The sequence below is a fragment of the Schistocerca americana genome, chromosome 3 (assembly GCF_021461395.2).
Source record: "Schistocerca americana isolate TAMUIC-IGC-003095 chromosome 3, iqSchAmer2.1, whole genome shotgun sequence".
NCBI lineage: Eukaryota > Metazoa > Arthropoda > Insecta > Orthoptera > Acrididae > Schistocerca > Schistocerca americana.
In genome coordinates, this window is record NC_060121.1 from 737850853 (window position 1) to 737874619 (window position 23767).

General features: G+C 37.9%; 1 protein-coding gene across 4 annotated transcripts in view; it reads left to right on the forward strand.

Annotated features, from left to right (window-relative positions):
• Positions 1-16007, forward strand: part of LOC124605476 (negative elongation factor A-like) — a 154228-nt gene extending 138221 nt beyond the window's left edge. For all 4 annotated transcript variants that reach the window (XM_047137190.1, XM_047137191.1, XM_047137192.1 and 1 more), the window contains exon 10: positions 15162-16007. In XM_047137190.1, coding sequence (XP_046993146.1) covers positions 15162-15430 — 269 coding nt within the window. In that variant the 3' untranslated portion in view covers positions 15431-16007. The remainder of the gene's footprint in view (positions 1-15161) is intronic.
• Positions 16008-23767: the final 7760 nt, after the last annotated feature.

Here is a 23767-nt window from a genome sequence, read left to right on the forward strand (position 1 = left end):
TTTTTTTTTCTCCAGCCAGATGTAACAATGCTGTGAAACTTTTATGTACAAATTCACATAAACCAGAATGCTAAAATTAAGTATTCGTTGCAAGTTTTTCTCAGTCAGAAACTAACTTCTCGGAGCCCTAACTATGGCGGTGTAGTGCAAGTATGCATTAGAGAAGTGTAGACTTTACCATTTTTGCCTATTTTTAGTGTGTTTCACCTTGCTATTTCTGTCTACTTGTTCCTCTTTCACGGCTCATTTGCAGTCTTTAAAATATGTTATTGGAGGAAGTATAAAAATGAAAAACCAAGTGTCACCAGGAGTAACAGGATGGGAAAAGAACACTAGAAAAGTAAAAAAATAACAGCAACAGGTCCATACAAATACAGTAAAGATTGTGATCATAAATGTAAAACAGATATGTGCGCAAGCTGATACAATCAGATGAGAAAGAAAGAAATTTTTGATTCCACCAAGGAATTACTGATTAAGTGCATATCATTTGCTGTAGAACAGTAAAAATGGCTTTTTTGTTGCATTGGCGAAGTGTGATACTTGCCTGTTATAATTCAACAATCTAGTTAATCAAGAATGAATTGTGATGAAAAGATTTAAATTTACTTGGTAATGGATCCTAGAATTTTTTAAATTGGAGTCATAGTGTAAAAATTATCAGTGCAGCCATATGACATAAGAACATCTAGATATGCAAACAGTATTCTGTAGTATGACTGGTCTTGTGACTGATGAAAGAAGATTATCAGTGCAGGTTTTGTACACTGAGGTGACAGTACTCTGCTTTCCCACAGACCATCATTCGATAATCAGGGTATCCTGATGAAACAGTTCAGCATCTTTGGCACATATATCTCAGTTGTCTTTCATTGGATAGTTTGAAAAGCCTCTATCATTTCATTTACAAGCTCTCAACACTAAAAGGCTTTGTGGCTTGTTATTATAGTTGTTCCTGCTGTATTTTGTATTTTGGTACTGCATTACAAGGAGAAGACTTAAAAGTTTATTTGTGTAACAGCACAAAGACCAGCTGAGACAGTTTAAGTATGAACAGAAATTTTATTTGGTTTTCACAGATGTTCATAAAAACATAAGTGTTGCTTAGGGGTATGAGTTAAATGAAGGAGTCGATTACAAATAGACCAGTTGAATAACATGGGTGTAACATTTAAGTTCAGACTTAAACAAGAAACAGATATAAATACAATTTGGGAAAGAAAAGAACATGGGAATGAGCTGAGTGGAAGTTACAGTGCCGGGGACAATGTAGCGCAAATCAATCCCAGCAAACTACAATGACTATGAATACTAATGATAAGTGTGGAGACTGCAAAGTGCACATCTGTTAGTCTTTACACATGCAGTGGAGAAAATACCACTAATAATGTAAGTATGTCAGTCACCGCCTTGTTTGTCATAAATAGACGAAATGCTGGGTATATGTTCCCACAATAAACCATGTTACTTGTTACTAGGGACTTGAAAATTTTGAATTTTGCGATAAATGCTAACCTGCCTCAGAATACAAAATTGTATAATAAGCACTTTTTTTATAGTGGATTGTATCCAGGTGAATTATTTTATCAGAGATAGTAAGAAATAGCTTTATTTTCTGCATATAAATATCAAAAATTTAACCTATTTTTGGTTACTTGTATTGCACATCATCTGGTGAAACCGAATTTGGAAAGGTAATGTGCTCAAGGACAGGTTTTCGGAATAAGAAATGCACTAACGCAACGATGTATCACAGTGCTCTGGTGCCACACCAGTTGTGGGTGATTGAATGGTCTGTATAAAATAAGAACACATGCTGCAAAATTTGCCATAGAACAAAGAAACAAACGTTTCTCTGCTAGACAGAGTTCAAAAATTACTATAATGCAGACACATTTAAAGTAGCAATTTTAGGGAGCGAGTAGAGATCGGGTATGAACTATGTTGTTTGTGACAGTGCCAACTTAGCCATTAGGAAAAGCTTTGTGTTGTGCATTGCTTGTTGTTTTGTTATTTTGAAACAAGTGAAGAGAGTGGTCTTGTTTCATCATGGAGTTCGATTATGACCTTCCCAGCACTAGAAGTGATTGGTCATCTCTGTGACCATGTGTTAAGTTCTATTTTAGTAGAAACACAGAACACAGACGTAGGATGGCTGCGCTGTGAGTGAGTGGTGGGGCTTATTTCCCCACACTGCTCCTCTCCCCTCTGGCACTCATAATTGTGGTTTGTTTACACTCACAGCCGACTGCCAATTTATAGTATCTGCACTGTGCACTATAGCAGTTGTGCCAAAATTGTGCGTGTAACATGCAAATTGAGGTTTTTTTGGTTCTATTTTTAGGTTAAATGCCTTGTCAGTTCTATCTGTAGTGTTACCAAGTTCGGGTTGGACGACTACAAATAACCATTAAAGGTCTAAATTAATGTTCTTTATATTGTGTAATTATTGACTTGGTTGGGAAAAGAAAAATAGTGTTGAGAAACAATTTAAATCAGAGAAGCACTCGGTTCACTGTTGGGAAAATGTTGCTGCTTCTCATCAGAAAAAATTGTTTGTTAAGCCTTAAAATAGAACCAAAAGAAGAAAACAAGCAAAGGCCATGTCAGACAAAACTTAGAAGTTTCGCAAAAGCAAAAATTCCAGTCGGAAAGCTCTGGAATCACTAGGAAAATTGTTTCAGAACATTAGTGCTTCATCTCCAGGCATTTTGCATGATAACATTTTAAATTTGTGTTCTAATGAGCTACAAAAAATTGTAGAACAATGTGTTTAGAGTTTGTAGTCAATAAATGGTAGGCCATGTTGTTGAATCCATACAAGGTCCATTTATGCAAACAGTAAAACAACATAATCTTGGTATATAATTAGAAGAAGAAATGGTTAAGAAAAACAAAGGTTCCGTCTTAGTTACAGTGGACTCCTTAACTGTGAACCACCTGAAACATTCTTTACCTACCAAGATAACATCAAGCAACCAAACTCTCGACCACTGACCAAAAAAATCAACCAGCCTTGAAAAACTACTAAGCATGTAAGGAAAGCTCTGTAATAGCTGAACTGTTGAAGCAAGCCGAGGATAGGACTTGCAAACAAGTTGACAGATGGTTGGAACTAATGCAGTCAACAGTGGCTGTGCCAAAGATACCGCAGGATCAGGTGACCTCTTTCACATGTTATTTGAGCAATTAAAAGCTACAGGCAGGCAGCGAGCAGAGGTGGACGTTTGTTTGACAGACAGTAATGTGTTTACAAATTGCTTAGATGGAAATGGTGCCGAGAGTTGGCTGTTAGCTCGTGAGGCAATAGCATGTCTTTGTACACTGTCGAATTGTACCACATTTAGCTGCACTGTGGTAATGAGCTCCTGGTTAACATTTACAGGTGTTGCAATGATGTTGGAGTGTTTCCTGGGCAAGAGCAAGTCTTTCCAGCTACATATTATGACATACAGCTTAGTCTGTAGCAGCCACATTTGACAATAAGTGCTGCTCTGGGGCAGCTGTCATGTAATGCTTGTTGGGTCGTTTTTGAATTGGATGGTAATATGATGATGGGACCCGAGTTTGGAGGCTGGTTTATGGTAAGTTGTAGTTACGTATCACTGGCATTTTTACAATGTATGCTCTGGTTTGTGCATCTTAGTCTACAGATTAATGCTGCCGTCAGTTAATCCAAGCACCCTAGCCACATTTCTTTGGCTGGTTGGGATATTACGACAGTGCAATGCACAGATGCTGACCAATATCTTTAAAAGTGCACATCTTGTCAAAACTAAGAAAAATTTCCACAATATCTCTGCAGCTTACAACAATTTTTCGAATGTAATTACTGTAGAATCTTAACATACGTTTTAAAACAATAACAAGCGTACAGAAAATGACAGGTTGTCTGGAGAGTAATTTGATCTTTTGAAGAAGCAATACCCTTCACATCATACATTCCACGTATGATGATCTTCTCTTAACGTCTAGTGGGGCTACTGGCATTGTCCTTCATAACAACATAAACCAACTTCACGAGATCCCTTTGAACAAAATGCAGCCAATTTCCTGAAACATGCATACATTAGACCCAGGCTAACGGTATATTATATACGAGCAAAAACTAACAGTAGTGCTTTCTAAGCAACAGTATATTTTAAATCTCTTCCAGAAGCTTTACATTTACTTGGTAAGCTTTACATTAGTCACAACAGTTCAAACCATAGACCATAATTTTGCTTGGTGCCACAAATAGAAAACAACAAAATTCAGCAATATTGAACAAAACTTGCACTACCAATATCTGTAACACCAACTCAGATGAACCACTGTAATCTTTCTGTATCATTAAGCAAGCAGAAGTAGTTACTATCCAGCTTACAGTATATTGGCAGCATTAATCGTTAGACTAAGATGCACAAACAAGTGCATAGATTGTAAAAAAGTTTGTGATACATAACCACAACATATTGTAAAATAACCTGCAAAACTGGGGCCCATCATCATAACATGTCCAATTCAAAAATGACCCAATGAGCACAACACAAGAGGTGTCCCAGCGCAGCACTGTTTGTCAAATGTGGCTGTTACTTCCTTGTGAACACACATGCTCAGGCAGACTCAGCCGTATGCAATAATATGTAGCTGGAAAGACTTGCTCCGGCTCAGAAAGCACTCTAATATCACTGCAACACCAGAAAGTATTAACCAGGGGCCCACTACTACAGTGCAGCTAAATGTGGTACTGTCAGATGAAACAGAAACCATGTGTTAATCTCCCACTATCTAACAGCCTGTTATCAGCACTGTTTTTGTCTAAGCTACTCATAAATACGTTACTGTCTCTCCAGTTATTCTAAAGCTCATAAGTGGGTTGTTGGATACCTTAATTGTAAGCTAGAGAACTATATAATAGAAATGGATTGACTGAGGTGGCCACCCCCTTAATTTAGTGATCAGAATACCTGACTGCCGTGCAGGTGTCTTCTAGAAAGTAGTTCCCTTTAGAAGCTATACACTGGAGGAGTCGTCATTCCCAGTCTTTGTAGCAGTGCCGAAAGGCTTCAACTGGGCAGACCTTTGATATCAGTCACATTCTTTTGAATGTTCTCCAAAGTCCCAAAGTCATGTTCTTTTAAGATATTTCTCAATTTTTGGGAAAAGAAAAAAGTCGAAAGGACTCAGATCAGGTGAACAGTGGGGGTGTGGAACAACAGTAATGCCTTCCGAGGTGGCCATGTGACATGGGTGTTGTCATGATGCAGCATCCACTTGTCTGCAATGTCGGGTCTCACTTGATTCCCTTTTTTCCTGAGCTTTATGAGAACATCTTTGTAAAACAGTTGGTTGACAGTTTGTCCTGGAGGAACAATTTCACGAGAGCATTCACATATTCGACATTTTTGTTGGTTCTTGAAGTTGAATGTCTCTCTGGGCAACATGTTCTCAGCCTTCCAAAAATGATTTGTGCTAGCGAAAAACTTGGGCTCTTGATAAAGGATGTTCCACGCAGGCCTGTTTCACCTTCTTGAAGATCCAGTTTAACTCGGAACTTGATGGCATAACATTGCTCTATGGCATAGCATTGCTCTAAATTCCACTGTTCCATTTTCGTAACACACAACAAAAAGATGACTTCACTCGTGGTGCTCTCAAAAATCATGTGTGGCTGTACGGAGCTGAAACTCTTCAAACTGTTATCTTTAAAGCAGACTATTGAAAAGATGGTGCTGTCATAAATTGTGGTACAAAAAAGTTTTAAGTATGATTATGAAAAATTTTAGAAATGAATTCAGGGTTTCTCGTGAATAAAGCATTTTGTTTTCAATGTTAAGTCACAAGAGTACTCTACCTTTTAGTTAAGCATGTTTTAAGACAGTATACAAAATTTCAGCACTCTATCTTTAATCGTTCTTAGCCAAAGTGTGCCAGAACATGAAATAATTTAACTTTCAGAAAATTCGAGTTAAAATTAAAACTAGCTTTTTCTATTAAACTTCCATGGCACTACCGTATTTACTCGAATCTAAGCCGCACTATTTTTCAGGTTTTTGTAATCCAAAAAACCGCCTGCGGCTTAGAATCGAGTGCAAAGTAAGCGGAAGTTCTGAAAAATGTTGGTAGGTGTCGCCACAGGTATGCTTTGCAGGCACAAAGATAAATACTTGCGCCAAAACCTCTGTGTTACGCGTCAGTAAATAAATTAAAAGAAAAGATAGAAGAATGTAAACATTATGCCATGTATTCTTTCCTGTTTGCTGCTATCTCATTTAAATCCTGTCTGCCTAATAAATTATGAAACTAGAGTGAGACAACAGCGAACACGGAAGAATATACATATCATGTCATGTTTATATTCGTATTATTCTTATGCTCAATAGTGATACAGTCAGAAATGAAGCACGGCAGTTGACTAGATTTTTAAATCTAAATGACTCTAATTTCTGTGCAGAATTTAATGTACTAATGAGGTGTCTGCAAAGATTTTCAAACGGAGAAAATGTTTTGCTAAACTCTCGTTCAGAACATCTTCTATCATACACAGTCTATTATCTGTTTCTTGTTGATCATTATGAAAGAAAGCAGCAGTGTAAGTAACAACAAATAGCAGTCTCTTGCCATTGTTTCGCTTATGAGACAATTCCTCTCTCTTTTTTTATTGTAAGCCGTGGTAGCGCGCACAAAAGCAAGCCATGCCGCGAGCGGCGACAGGTCGTAAACACTCATTATCAGAATGCGACAAACAATGCATGACACAGTACAATAATGCAGTTTCAGCTTTGAGTGACGTAAACCCCTATAACAAAGAGAACGGCACTTATGAGATCAAAGCAAAATAAGCAATGGATTCAAACCAGACGAAGCACGTGAAAAAGGAAGGGTACCCGAGTAAATACGGACGGAGCGCCGGACACACAGCAATGGCTACTTGGTAAAGCTTAACTGTTAAGCTTACGACTCGAACCAAACTAATGTAGCTGTATCTTCAGCTGTTCGACCTCAATAGTGTTTCACGTTCCAATGGACCAACTTTGTTTAGATTTGGAGGGGCGGTCTAAAACTTTTCTCTCACCTTGAATTTCAAGTCTCAGATTTCAGGAGCAGCTTAGATTGGAGAAAATTTTTTGCCTTGATTTCGAGTCTCATTTTTCAGGTGCGGCTTAGATTCGAGTAAATACGGTAATGCATCCCAGGTCTGTATTCATCTTTTTTCCTATGTTGTTCTCCCTCCCTTCTCTTTGTCACACTTGCTTCTTTGGTGACTTCCAACACTGATTTTTCTGCTTCAAAGAGTCTCCTTCGGTCAGTGGCTATTAGAGCTCTACACATATTTAATCCACCAGGCATTCCCATCAGTTCCGTAACATTGAGTCTTGACACTGCACTATCTTTGAAACATAGAGCAACATGTAGAACACAGATGTTCAAAGTATTTAGTCCTATTAGAACAGTTTTTGGTATCCGTTCTCATGTACAATTGTTGAAACCTAGCACTTACTGCCTGTTTCATTCCCTCAAGGTCATTTTTACTTTGTTTATGGTTTGTCCATAATAATACTCCAACCTGTCTATTTCTTCATCTGTAAGCCGACCATTCCACTAACGTACTTACCATCAGCTAATTTCTCTCTCTTCAAATTCCTCAATCTTGTACTTAAATTTTTCTGGGTGTTTTTTTTTTTTTTTTTTTTCAGTATAAGATTTCGTTTCAGAAACTTTTTGGTACTCTTTTGAGTCTCCATCTCCTAGGTAAGATGTATACATCACACCATATTTCTCCACTCACCTGTGAAATATCTTCACAAAACCTTATTCCATCCTTCCACTAAAACCACTAAAATTAATCAAACATTTGTGATTTTTCATAATATTATGAAAAGAAAAGTTGCTACTCACCATATAGCGGAGGTGCTGAGTTGCAGGTAGGCACAACAAAAAGACTGTCACAAATATGATTTTCAGTTCCACCAGTACAGCCATGACAGTACTTGGTAATACATTCCACATCAATGTTGTCCAAGGAGGTAGCTGTCATTACACCATTTAGGGAATTATGGCCTTTTCATTGGCAGGATGCATCCAGGGCTGCAGACCTACATATATTGCTGTGGTTCGTGTCTACATTTCCCTGAACAGCATTTTTCATACAATCATTTGCTACTTCTAAAATACCTAGAATAATTTTATCGTACCTGTCAGATCTTGTAGGGGGGTAAGTCCGTAAGAGCACAGAAAATTTGTGCACTTCTGTACCCTTTGCCTATACACCTTGTAGCATAAGCAAGTTTAATATTTGTGTTATACGAGGGAGAATCAAATATAAATGGGATTTTTGTTCCTGAACATTAACAGTTTGCAGGACTGGCCCCGCGCTTCTGCTATGCTTAGGCAGGACCATTAGAAGTGAGGAGAGCATGCTGTTAGATATATCCTGCCGTTTTGTCAGTAACACTCAGAGTGTCTGAGCAACAGGTGCTCGTGGAGGAGTTACAGCATCGGAAATTTGCCAAAGATTGACAGCACAGTTCAGTGATACAACATTGTCAAGGACACGTGTGTTTGCATGGCATAAAAAGTTCAAGGAAGGACAAGATCGTGTGGAAAATCAGCAACATGATCACTATCCTCAGACCAGCATTACAGACAAAAACATTCATGCAGTTAAAGACAATATTGACAACAATCGACAGGTGAGAGTATCAGCAGTTGCACAAAATTTCGGAATCAGTTATGGGAGCTGTCAAGATCTAAAGATCATCACAAACGATCTACAGTTCCGTGAAGTGTGTTCCAGATGAGTCCCTAAACTGTTGACCGAAAATCTGAAGTTAAGATGTTTGGAGGTCTGTCAGAGGTTTACAGCAAGGTTCGTGGAAGGAGGTGATGCATTTTTGAGTCGGATCGTCACCTGCGATGAACCATGGGTTCACCACTACACTCCACTACACCACTACACACCACTTACAAGCCAGTAAGGAGAGGCGGAGGAAAGGGGAGGCAGCACCAGTGAAAGCCAAGACTTGACTGTCAGCTGGCAAGGATCTTTCAACCGTTTTTTTTTATCAGCGAGGCATTTTGCTGATTGATTTTTTTGTATGAGCAACGCACAATCAATGCTGCTTACTACTGCGAACTGTTTTGAACAAGGCGAGAGTTGCACATCACCGTAAAAGACAAGACCAGTCGAATCGACAGGTCATCCTCCTCCACGACATTGTGTGACCCCATACTGCAGCTCTGTCTCCAAGCTACAGGAAATGCACTGGACTACACTTCATCATCCTCCTGAGAGCCCGGACTTATCGCCCTGCGATTTTCGTTTATTCAGACTTACAGAAGCTTACGAGGGTGACGATTTGAAGATGACAAGAGTGTCGAAGACTTCGTGCATGACTGGCTGGTGGCATGACCCAGTTGTATTTATGATGAGGGCATCAAAAAGCTGCCCATACTCTGGGACAGATGCATTTCCAAAGCTTAAATCACAAAAATTACGAACAATTCTTAATTTTGATGCACAACCTCTTCTAGCATGTATCTCCCCAACTACCTTCAGGCCACTATTGCCACATTCTTTACATTGCAAAGCCTTATTTATTAGTTCAGATAGAGCAGAGAGTTCAACAATAACACAACCTGAACCAATAGTTGGTGTCTCTATATTATCAGCATTAATACAGTCTAGCCTATTGTCAAAATATTTCAGTTTTAGCTTCAACGCTCTTGGAATAGTCGAAGCTGATTCAAGTGTTGGATCAGGTTGTATTTCAGTATTAGCAGAGGTATTCATGAACAGATTTCCATAAAATTTACCTTGTTTAACACTGAACTTCTTAATTCTTCCTATTGCTTTCAAGTGAAATAACGAACTCAGGCACACAGTTACTTTGCTGTAACCAAAATATTGCTGCCAAAACAACAGCAAACGATGACTAAACACTCTGTACAAACAAAAGATAAGCAAGTGTAAAGCTTTTAAAGGTTAGCCAACTTGAGGAACTGAAAAGTCATAAAAACAAAACAAATGAGAGCAAAACTTTGTTTTTAGCGGAGTTGACTGTGTGCCATGGTGACGTCATGGTGATTGCAGCCACTATAAAATTCCTCGATTTATTTATTTATTTATTTTTTTTTTTTTTTTAAGACAAAAATTAAAAAATCAATTTTTTGACAGTTATTCACGTACAAGTCCCCTTAAAAGATTGTTGTCATCAGGAATGAAGACATTACATATGGAATGATAAAACTTTGAATTTCAACTTAAAATATTAAATAATTGTTTTATTTAATTTTTATCACATATGTATTATTGAGGAAGAGAGATAAAATAAAGGAAAAAAATTACTTATTGTTGGGAATGGAATAGATACAGTGGGTGGTTCCCACTTACTCTAATTCAGCTGGAATTCGATAATATCAAAAGTAAGAGATGGAAAAATGCATAGAGCGCATTTGAATCACTGCTCTCGCATCATGTAAGAATTATTAGAAAGGGGTCTTTGTGTGGAAGAGACCTGGAGACACGAAAAAGTTTTGGATAATTGTATACTGTTAAGACAAAAGTTTCAGAATCTAGATTGTAGATGGTATCTATGGCCATAATTTACTAGAATGTAGATCAAAACTGAAAAATTGCAGAAATCTCCTCAGAATCTCCTCTATTTTGAGGAGATGCGATATGGATAAGTTGGGGAAAAAGAAACTATTGTCAATAGTTTGAGTGAGCATTACACGACAACTGGCTGAAACGGGCAGAAAAGAAAGTGGTGGTGGAGAAGATTGGGTAGCTTTGCAAGTCAAATTAGTGAAAGCAGTATAAAATCAAATTGCCAAAGGAAAATCCCACGTGAGTAGAAATCCTTCATTAACACATGAGATATTGAATTTAATTGATGAAAGGAAAAAATATAAAAATGCAGCAAGTGAAGCAGACAAAGGGGATCACAGGCATGTAAAAAAAAGTTTTAGGTCATGATTGATTATAGAAAATACTAATGTCTCAGAGATCAAAGAAACCTTTGGAGTAAAGAGAAGCAACAGTATGTATATCTAGAGCTCAGATGGTAAGCTTGCCGTGAACAAAAAAGAGAACACTGTAAGGGATATATAGGGAAGAGCTTTATAAAGGAAACCAACTTAGAAAGCAATATTATGGAAAAAGAAGGATGCATTGTAGGTTGCAGGATTGCAGGGAGTCTTTGATAGGGCACTGGAAGATTTTTATGTAGCTCTGAAATGCCTTAAGTCGAGACATGCCTGAAATGCCTTAAGTCGAGACATGCCTGAAATGCCTTAAGTCGAGACATGCCTGAATTGCCTTAAGTCGAGACATGCCACCTGGAGTAGATAACCTTTCATCGGAATTATTAAGATCCTTGAGAAAATAAACCATGACAAAACTTTCCTATCTGATACGTAGGATGTATGATTGAGGTGTTTACCTTACCATCAGCTTAAAAGTAATCATTTCAAAATACTGACACACATTCTGTAAATGAAAACATTATGACTGACAGAAGCTGACCTTGGGGAAGGTAAATTTGGGAAACAACATGACAGTGCACCTATACAGCAGTGGGCAATAAAATCTCTGAAATGGTCTGGCCTGCTCAGAGACCTAATCTGAACTACTGGAACAGCTTTGGGATGAATTAGAATGTACACTTCAGACTCCAGCATCCAATATCACTACTTTCTCTGATTTCAGTTCTTGAAGAATGGACTGCTATTCCTGCCCAGACATACAGACAATTCACTGAAAGTGTCGTTAGCAGAGTTAAAGCCAAAAAATGCAAAGAGTGAACCCCCCGCCAATATTAATTTCTGTTATTAGGTGTTCAGATACTTCTGATTAGAGAGAGAGAATGTCCCCAAGCAATCTGCTGCAGCTTTGCATGTAATGCTGACTGACTTGTCTCACTTAGTCATAATAAACTACATATACAAATCTATCTTGTAACTCATATTAACTATTAGTAAAAACTATATCAAAATCCCTTAATCCCTGAGATTATCCATTATGTACAGACAGAGAAACATGGCAGTGCCTTTAATTTATACCATAAAACTCCCCTTAACAACACTTCCCAATAGCAGACATTTAAGAATTCTGCAGAATTGGCCTCATGGTAAAATTCTTCCGAATAGCGGACAAGGACTCTGAAATGTACCTCCAACAACGGTTAAAATTTCCAAATGATGGACAATGTGAAAGAAAGATGGTTGTAAATTAAATAGCAAGAATCATTATCATGCATTTGAACATTTTATAATGGAAAATCCAGGATGAAATGTAACAATATTATGTGAATGAAAGTTGCTACTCACCGTATTACGCAGATGCTGAGTCGCAGATAGGCACAACAAAAAGGCTCTCACAGTTATAATTTTCGGCTGTTAAGGTCTTCGCCAACAACACACACACACACACACACACACACACACACACACACGCGCGCGCGAGACTGCAGCCTAAGGCACTGAAACCACACTCTCTGATCAGTTGCCTAGACTGCAGTCATGTGTGTGAGTTGCGTTTGCATGAGCATGTGTCTGTCTATTGTTAACGAAGGCCTTAACGGCCAAAAGCTATAATTGTAAGAGTCTTTTTGTTGTGCCTATCTGCGACTCAGCATCTGTGCTATATGGTGAGTAGCAGCTCTCCTTCTCATAATACTGAACATTTTATAAGTTAAAGAGCCTACTCTTTCTGTCTTAAAGTGTACTGTACTGTAGTGCTAAGATGTCACAAAAACGGAAATTAGTAATTGTGAGTGAAAAGATAGAGATCATTGATTCCTACAAAAAGGAAAAGCTTAGTGTTAGAGATGTGGCCGCAAGGTTCACTGCTCGAGAAACACAGATCATTGACATTTTAAGAAAGAAAATGGGCATTCTAAAGTAGTGAACTGGAAATGATAACCTTACTAGTAAACAATTGTATCCCTATCCACTAAACCTAAAAGTCAACAGAATGACTTTTGAATGGTTATGCCATGCTCGCAGTAATAACTTATCACTTAGTTGACCTCTGATTTGCGAGAAAGCACTCGCAGTCACCAAGGAGTTAAGATTCATGATTTTAAAGCATCTGTAGGTTGGCTTAACAAATTTAGGAAAGACAACATGTCTTTTCTGTGTGTGGTGAATCCAGTTCAGTGGATGAAAACATAGTGTCAGATCGACAAAAAATGGTAACAGGGCTTTCTTAGGATTTTGAAGAAAGGAATATTTTTAACTGTGACAAGATTGGGCTTTCCTTGAGAACTCTTCCCACTAAAACAATGGCCTCGAAAGACAAAAACTGTTCACAAGACAAAATTTCAAAAGAACGACTCTCTGTTCTCCTCTGTGCTACTAAGATAGACGAATTTGAAAAGCCTCTAATCAATGGTAAGGCCATGAAGATTCATAGATGTTTTAATGGTACCCACTTGCTAATAAACAATCTTGCATGATGGGGACATTAATACTGAATAGTTGCTGGTGTCTGATAGGAGGAATATAATGCCCCTTTCCATTGCACATCTGCATTAAAACATGTGAAAATAATCTTTTTATCACCAAATTAAACTTCACATTGCCAACTAGTTAATCACAGGATTATTCAAAATTACAAAGTGTTTTATTGGCAAAAAGTGTCATGGCGTGTTTTGTCTCAAATGTACAGTATTGAATCTGAATCTGGATCTGAACTCAGAAAATCCATCAGTGTATTGGATCCAATTATGAGGATTTCTTAAGCCCTATACCACGTAACATTCTCTACAGTCAGCAACTGTTTCAAGAAGACAGGATTCATTTTTAATGATTATGCCTCAGCGATTGAGAACAGTGTCAAAGAAACAACCCCAAGAAATGTGAACGCAAAGGACTGTGGTGGGTCTGAGGGATATGCCGATATCGATGATGTACGGTTTAGAGAAAGTCCATTAACTAGCGTAAGTGAACTAACGCGAGATCTCCACCAGGAAGGATTTGGAGACAATGTTGAGAATCGACAACAGGATGAAGACATAACTGAATTGTACCTTTCTCTACTTTCAAATAAGCACACAGTTGTAGAGGTAAGAAAATTGAGACACTACTTTTAGTGAAATATGATGAAGAGGGACTCAGTTTAACACTAGCAGTTGGAACACACATTGTTAACCCTCAGGTTCAAAAAAAATACATGATTATTTCAAACCAACCTTCCAGTATGCTTGAAAGAAACTTTAATGCTATAATATACAATTATATGGGGCTTGTTAATGTAGTACTGTACTTACATAAAGATAATTTTTCACTGTTGTACTTCTACAGCTGTATAGTATTTTTCTGTCTACAGTACATTGTGTTTACTGTATTGTATGCTGGATTTTTTTTTTTCTTTTCTGAATAGCACACGCTTGAAAGTGGGAATTTTTATTTTTCTTCTAGATATCCTCTATTCAGAAGTTCTACTGTAATCTCCTCTTCTTCTTCTTCTTCTTCTTCTTCTTCTTCCGTAAATATGTACAGATTTGTAGATTCTGGTAATCATACTTTTTTGTGGCTTAAGGACGTAATGCAAATCGGTCAGTTGGTTCAGCAACTAGCATGCCCATAACTTATCCCAGATACCTAAGAGGGGAAAGGGGGGCCTATAATATAATGTAGGACGTGAATCACATGCCACTTCTGCCGAATCGATGCATCATTGAGAAGTGAACGCAGTGTTCAAAGGCAGATGGAAAATTCTGTTGTCTGACCAGGACTTTTCAGTATCCATGCATGCACTTTATCGCTAGACCACCAGGCTTGACATTGATTCTGGTTGAGCTTCACTGCTCTCTGAAGTCGCAGTGGCTTTGCATTACTGGTTTCCCTTTCAGATACCATTTCCTCTGTACACACACACACACACACACACACACACACACACACACACACCAGATCCCCGTAACCTACAAAAAGTGTCCATGTTTTTTGCCAAGAGTAGCATATTGAATGAAGTGAGGCATAAACTAGTAATTTCCACAGTAGCAGTGAATGCTCCTACTGAGTTTGTTAGTAAACACTAACTGCTTGGTTTATCTTGCTGCCTCATTTTAATGTAAGAATGTGTATTACAACTAAATAGATATTTTAACCACTGTTGTTACAGCTACTGAATATAAATTATTAAATTATTAATTGCATTAAATTTGTTTCAGATAATCCGTGTCCCCATCTTGGCAACATAGTTACAATCAAGCTTAGTGAAAGCCAAGAAAAGGTCAAACAGCCTGATGACACGTTCCAGTTAATGACTATTGAGACACACTTCCAGATGAATTACAATACAGGGGAATGGAAGCGCATTAAGAAGTTACGCAGGCCGGAAGACAGTGCTGTGACGGCAGCTTTGGTAGCGACGGCAACGCCAGTGTCGTCTTCAGTTCCGCAACCATCTGTACAACCTGCTTCTGCTACTGCAACGTAGACACTGCCTTTGCATTTCACTGTGCATTTGTCACCATGTTATAGCTGTAGTATGTTAATTTTGTAAATGTATATAAGAGATGCTTCCTATGGAACTTATGTATTAATGTATATTTCATAAGACAGTATGAGTAAATTGAATTACTCATATGCTATACTTTCACAGTGTATTGTATACTCTGGTGACCCACGAGTAAAACAAACTCAGAAAAATACAAACAGCCTGCAATTTTCTTTTTTTCAGAAATTATGCAGACTGTATTGGAAGCTAACCAGTGTACTTATGTATGTATATTTTTGTTGGCACCTATTGCCTGTGCGCATGTATGTGAGTGTGTGAATGAATGAATGAAAGAGAGAGAGAGAGAGAGAGAGAGAGAGAGAGAGAGAGAGAGAGAGAGAGAGAGATATTCATGTGTTGCTTCATAGTGAGTTTTGTTTAATGGATACAGACACATTTACTGTATGACCTTGCTACTTAATATGTTATTTTTACATTTTCTGTGGGACCATAATTATAATGTTACATACACGCCATTGAAAAATGCAGATATATTTATTTTGTATTCTAGTATCATTAAATGTAATATGTTACAAATGAAGTCAACCTTAATTGTGCACAAATTACAAAGAAGATATTCTTTGTCAGTACACGTATTTGTCCTCAATTAGTTTCTTATAAAAAAATCGGTACACATATTGTGAAGGCATACTGCTGACCTTTAAATGCCTTACAGTACACCATCTCTGCAACATCTGTTTTGATAACTGTACAACAGCTTAAAAGTATTGAACAGTAACATGGATTAATTAACAGAGTTTATTTTCTACGTAATGAGTTTGGAAGGTGGAATAAACAGTTAGGAAAATTCTTATCTACGTTCACTCAAGTCACTAAGAGAGAACTGCTATGTCTGCCCATAGCATACAAAAATATTGAATATATATGCAGAACGGAGCATTAAATATGTTGTCCATCTTCACACCAGTGGAAAAATTGTCCTATTGGACAATGGTGAATAGTGAATATGCTCCTGTTTAAAAGACTCTGCGTCAATCTACTGTCCTCAACATCTTTAAAAATTTTCCCAAAAATTTTGGCGTGCAAAGATATTTGCACTCACCTCTCACTTCCACAAGCTCCCATAACTGTAACTCACACCCACTAGTCCATTACGGTAAGTCAGCTGTACCCATCCACTCTCAATTGCATTCTTTCTCTCTCATCAAACCCAACTCACTGTCATTGTCTCTCTATGTCTCTCGGTCAGTTCCCTGTCTCATAGCTACAGTCTCCCTCGTTCTGTCCTGGCTCCTCTGTGTCACTTTCTCCTATTGCTCTCACTTACTGCTGCTATCTCGTTCATTCCTTCCCACTGCTGCGTGCACTGTAGGCCACATCTAATGCAAAAGAAATCAACTTATTTGCTCCATTTGCTGAAGCTGGGGGAAGCATGCAATATTCAAAAGTTGAACCTGTACTGCAGGACAGTTACACTAAGACAATCCTCCTGTCTCAAACACTCGACTCTACCTTTCTATCACCAGTGTAACAAGGTGTATGAGCCCCAGAAAAGTCTAATTTTTATGCACAGCATTTTGGAACATATTGATAGGGCATGCTGTTGCATGTATACTGATAACCTCATGAATAACTCTCTTGCATACACGTAATTAGTAAGCAAATCTTCGACATTCATTATAGGCTCCAATTGATGCTTCACTTTTTGTTGTTTCATTATTGGGTAGTTTTTCCTTTTTGTAGGCACCTGAATCGTTCAACAGTAATCAAAATCGCGGGCTGTTGAACAATTCTGGTAGTTTGAAGTGGTATAAGGAAACAATGGAAAATTTTAATTGTTACGACTAGAAGCTAGTTTTAAACATGCATATGAATTCATCCTATAATCTTTTTCGTACCAACTTGGCAGCTATGTAAAAGGACAACAGATTGAAAATTGTAAATTACCAACCTCTTAGGTAATTGGAGGAAGCCATGTTTTGAATTACTAATTGGAGAAATTATTGGTAGCAATAGTTAGTTGACAGGAATCTTGTAAAAGGAATGTAATATTGAGACTCTTCAGCTATAAAAATAGGTAGTTGACAATCCATTTTACGTTGAATGAATTGCTGTTCTCGATGTGATACAAAATTTATGAACATGTATATCAAGAAATATGTAACACTGGGTTACATGGCAGCAGTACAGAATACACTGCGTGACAAAAAAAAGGTGAAGCACACAGGAGGCATGATCAGGTGATGTGTTAATGTTTTTCATGCTTGTGTTGTTAACAGACTTGGTAGGGTGTATAAGAGGTGCAAATAGTGTCAGATATTGAGTGATCACTGAGAAGGGTACAGAGATGCTGCATACCCTGCGGAGACAACATTATTAGCACCTGACATAGTGTGTAAGGGCCCTTGGGTGTGTCCATTGGGCTGGTGGTTGAATCATTCAAGAGCCAGATTTGGACAGCTGGATCACATCCTAATGAGACCTTGGAAATGGTAGGTACTCAGGCAGTGTCATCTACTTCTGTAGATTATGTTTGCGCACTCTATCCAGTGTCGCTTGTAGTGCCTCCACTTGCACCAGGTGGTAAACGACAGGAAGTCTTCCACTGTGTTCTTTCTTCTCAAGTGCATAGATGGTGTCTCTCTTAAACAAAATCTTGTGTTTAAGTGGCTGTGCACTGCCACTGCTGATTTTTCAAAATGCCTGTATTTAACATGATTCTGATTCCCCACACAGCGATCAGCAATAGTCCGTCACTCACAAGGAAAATTATAAATCCATGGTACTCTCGGAGCAAGATTATCTTTAACAGGTTGCAACATTTCCTTAATTTTCAAGGTGACAGGGTCTGCAGCTGTGATGAATTTTTTGAAAGATTTCATGATACCTTCAGCTACCATTCTCTTTATTTCATATACAGTTGTGCAATTTCGGCTGTAGGCAATTTTCAAGTATCTAAAATGGTAGCATTATACATTGGATATATTGGTGACACTTGTGATTTTGATTGAGAACAAGTCATATCTGTGGATACACTAGGCGCTTTATAACTTATTTTATGGATGATTTTTTAGTATTAAATTATGCCAGGTATGTCATTGACCGTTTTACGCTATTTTAGGAGCACATTACTTTCGAGCATTTGTTACAATGCTCTTACATATAAGGCCCATGTTTTAACGTACTTAACAGTAGGAAGATTATAATTATTTTACAGAAATTTGTTAATTAATCTGCATATGCAGAACAAATATTTACAAGTTATTTTAAAAAAATTTCACACAGTCATATTTACACCAATGATGAACAATAATGAAATACAATTGAGAACAAAGGCATATGCAGGTTAATTAACAAATTTGTGTAAAATAATTATAATCTTCCTAGTGTTAAGTATGTTAAAACACGGATCTTATATTTGGAAGCTCCACTATGTGTTAGTCCTCCTGATGTGTCTGAACAGCATTGTGTCTTGGCTTCTATCACTGCCATCGGATAGGTAATCACGAAGCTGTGGTGCTCCTTGTCTGAAATAATCCTGGCTATGTGTATTAGGGTGTTCATCATAGCTCTCTTCTGTGTTGGATGATGAAAGCTACTCTCACATGCGTAGCCAACTCATAGTTAGTTTTTCTTCTGGCCTTCTATTAAGCACAGATTTGTGCATGTTCAAAACAAAAATGAATCGTCTTTTGGCGGAATGCGAACAATAGAGTGAGTAAAGACCACCACTCAGAGGATTCACTGCACATTCAGCAACCCATATCAACAAGAAGTTTCAAAAAGAAATGTGCGCCCCCCCCCCCCCCACACACACAAAATCACAATATGCCTGTTATTTAATTATGTCATCTTAAATCCACAGATTATCTTTTGGCTGCAAAGGTCAATACCTTTATATATTGGGGCTGTCTTACATTTGCAGAAGCAGCTTTGGTAGTTGTCTCCATGAGCAGATTTAATTTGGGATTTCAGAAGGGGGAGACAAAGCACTAGGACAAACAGAGGAAGGGCAGGGTGTATACGACCTGGGACAACCGGGAGATCCGGGGAAAAACCCAGGAATTTTTTCATCTGGGAGAAAACCGGGAATTTTTTAGAATTCCGGGAAGTTTTCATTGTTTTTGTTTTCAGTTAAATTTCTGTAATTTTGACTGGCAAGAACCGATACTCTAACAAAGGATATTATTGCATACCGCTATTTCAGAATAATACTGCAACAATAAAACATGAACGAGAGAAAAAATGAAAATAAAACTTAAATTGCAAAGGAAATGCGCCATACACAGCAACAAAACACAGTGCTCCTACAAGTGTCTGCCAACAGCAAAAGGTGTCAAAGGCTTTAGGAAGACTATGCAATGTTCCGCAACAACACATTGCCTCCGATGAACGTGACGTCACAACTGTTTACATTAGATTTGTTTTAGCAGTTACGAGCGGGATCATGTGCATGCGCAGTTGAGTAGTACCTTCTCCCACCTCTGGCTACAGAAACGTGGCTGTTGGCTGTGTAACAAGCAATCGCAGCAAGCAGCTAGATGCTACCGGGAAAAATTTTACTAGAGCGCCCAAGCTGCTAGATTCTTGCATGCGCAGCAGGCCCAGATCTAGGAGGGGGGTGGGGAGCAAATTCATACTATTAAGGGGGGAAAACCTTGTTTCACAAAGTGACTAGCATCCAGCGCACGTTAGTATATTGATTATTCATATGACTTTGAAACGCCTCCCTGTCAGTTTTTGAACATTATTGTACACATTCTATGTTGATTTCTGAATCAATCGTAAGCTAATTTGTGAATGTGTGCATAGTGTACATGATGTCTCTGTCAGGGGAATCCTCGTCGCATGTAGAAACAAAGTTTCCTACAGACAAAAGGGGCTATAAGAGTTGAGCGGAGTAAGGCCGAACGGATGAATGACAACCGCTGTCTGATTGTGTGGTTGATTGGGTTTGCGAATGATGAGCGTTGTTGTAATAACTAGCTAAATCCATAGATTCAGACTACAGGAGTGGAAATAAACGAATAACAGGTAAAAATGTTACGTATTACCTTCTCGGTGTATCTAAGAAAATGAAATTTTGACAGAAAATTTTTGGGCAGATCGCTATACTAGTAAGGGCCAGTTGTACAGTCTCCGGCTAGCAGCCGCTTTAAATTCTATTCTGGAATACGCATTGTACGAACATGTAGCAATGCCTAACCGGAGAATAATCGCGTGATAACTAAACCGGTGATTCTGACAGAGTTAGTGGAGTTAACCTGCGAATAAGCTTTGACATTGGCAGGAACAGTTACAGAACTAGGGCTAACAAGACTGTTTGTTAGAACGAGGAAGGAGAAGAAACGGGGACATCATATAAATTATGGAACAATATGACGATTCCAAGTTTGTATAAAAATTTCGTACTACTACTTTTCGATCTCGTACTTGAGAAACTGGAGTGTATGAATGAAGTGTGAAACTACTTCCTAACATAAGGCTTTTTGCTTGCAGTAGGCCTAATAGGCACTTGATATTGGTACTTTGTGAGTTATATTCTGTCTTTACAAAAAAGACCAATTGTGCCAAAACAGTCTCGTTTATTTGGTGTGTATTACAATTGTTGCAGTATTAGGAAGGCCTATTTCATTTTATGTAGCAGAGAGTGACAAAATAGACGTAAACAGATCGGGAAACCACACCAGTCTTGGGTCCTATTTGCATTAACAGCTTTTTCGGTATTAGACGACGACGTTTCGACTTTTCATGTAGCAAAATATTTCATGAACTTTGATGAGGTAATAGATTCTTTCGCAGAAAGGAAAGCACGCCATGTAAAGCTGTAGCAAGATTAAAGAGAAAAAAATTCTAGGAACTAAGGATCGACGAAATGTGTATTGTCTTGCTTGTCTCGTGTCTTTACTGGGTTTATGTATCCTATATTTAATTTTGTGTCACACAGGGCAGCAAGTTGTTAGCTGATAGGGAATAAAGAGTGCAAATTTTCTGAAGAGGGACAGGATTTCAAACCGGCCAATTGTAAGCAGGAGAGGCACCACAGGACATTTTAATTTCCACTGTCCTGAATATGGTTTGATGGCATCCATTACAAAATATAAAGAATCTTTGTTTTTAGATATATTTTTCTCATCTGGAATGTTTCCCTCTATTACATACACTTTAACTACAGTTTGACATAATCCATATGTAGTTCTGAATTGGACTGGCATTTCAAGTGGGGCAGATTATCAACAATAGCATACATTTATACAGGGTACAAATTGATGCTAACAAAAATATGTTTGCAGAAAACACCTAAAGCATAGTACAACAGTGGAACTAAGCTTGCTACTGCTCCACAGCACTGTTGTTTCGAAGTTGGCATCAAGTGACGAGCCAATTCAGCACTTGGGATCAGAGAGGAAAACATAGTTTGAATTTTAAATCGAGCTGCAGTTTTTATCACATTAGCATATGAATTTTGCAATGATAATCTTTTTAAAAGTAACAGCAATATTCAATTTGCTTTTATGCTCAATGCTTTAAGAACAGTAAATAAATTGTAGGAATTATTCATGCACTAAAATAACAGCTGGGATTGTAATAAGATACATGGATCTACAGGTTCACAGTCCATGAACGGTTCAAGCAGATGATACGTGACTAGTCTATATTACAAAGCAACTATCTTGGAAACCAGTTACAGCTACAGTTACAGGCTGCATATCTGCTTCTTAGGGCAACAAAAATTTGATTTTCGATATTTCAAGAGTTATTGGCCGAATTAAAAAATTTAAAATGCTATCATAATCTACTCGATAAGAAGTATAACCTTATGTTAAAAGTTTGAAACAGTAAGATAAATATACTAAGTTAGAAACAGTGTTTTTCTTCAGGCAGCATAACTGAAGGTGCACAAATACCTCCAATTTATCCAGCTAGTATTTGAGAATGAGAGCACTTAGTGACTCCAACAAACATTACACATAATTTTGAACTTTTTTGGGAACTCACCCTCGTTGACATTCCCCGCAAAATGATGCTTACTACATTTACACAGTATAACAGTAGCATCAGGCATTGTGTTTTAATTTATCACTTCTTTACTACTAACTCTATTTGTAACACAGTTTGCAGACAGTATCCACCTATACCACTGAAAGTACGTGCAAATTTATATAATTGTACAGCACATAGTTCAGAGGATATGACATAAACATTGAGATGCTTGAAAAACTGTCTTTTGCATAAAATGGATTGCAAATTACCAGGACTTTTTGATCCAGTCTTTGACAGTGAGATAAATTGGTGACTTACAACAAACTTTTGACACTTTGAGGACAGGGCAGCTAGGATGTAGTTGAACTAGCATGTACTCTTCTTATTTGTAGTTTTTCTGAATTTTGTGTAGTTGGTACTACTGCACAAAATATAAGCCAGTTTACTGCATGTGAAAAAGGGATACTTTTTCTATGAAATATCAAAAAGAAACATAGACTTACAGCAGTGACAGTTGTTTTATATGGATATGAAAATGTGTTGTTTTTGCAACTACAAAAAACCTTTTTAGTCTTTTGTTTCCTAACTGGAGATACAATTAGCAGTTGTTGGTACTAAAGGTAAAACAGTTTGAAAATGTAGCTTTGTATTGAAAACTGCTTTGTTACGTTTGCTTTAGTACTGCGTGAAAACTTCCAAAGAATGTTAGAAAAAGAAATACTACGTCACATTCTTCACAATAGTATGTGATACTTTTTTTTCCTACTTTCCCATGTTTTTGCCTTGCTTCAATCTGTAAAAATCTTAGATCTCGTCAGAGAGCATTTTGACAGTTCTGTAGCTGTAATCTATTTAGGAAAAGTTTTTCAACTAGTCTGTTTTGTTTTAATGGAAGTTGATTCAACTTTGTTCACCAGTGCTGCTGCCAATTCAGTGACGAATTCAACAAGATGTTTGCAGGAAGGTTTTGTAGAAAATGTAAGAATTTTTCAGTCATCCTCTTACCTGGTAGCTGTGGTCTGCACCAACCTTATTTTATCATCATTCGAAATACAGACAGGTTTCATCTTCTGTTATTCCTAATTCTGTTCTGACATTGACACTGAATCCAGCCATTTTGCATTTTATTGTCGAAGAAATGCAATCCTAGTGCCTTCTCATTTCACAAACAGCAAATGGTCTCGCCTGTGAAATGATAGTTCCAAGCCCCCTCCTCCCAGTTTCTGGATTTGTGAGGCACGGGCCATGGCAACAAGGAGAACATGAATGCCGCAAGGCAAGTAATGCACAATGTTGTCAGTTTTCCTTTTCCGCCATTAGGGGTGAAATGTG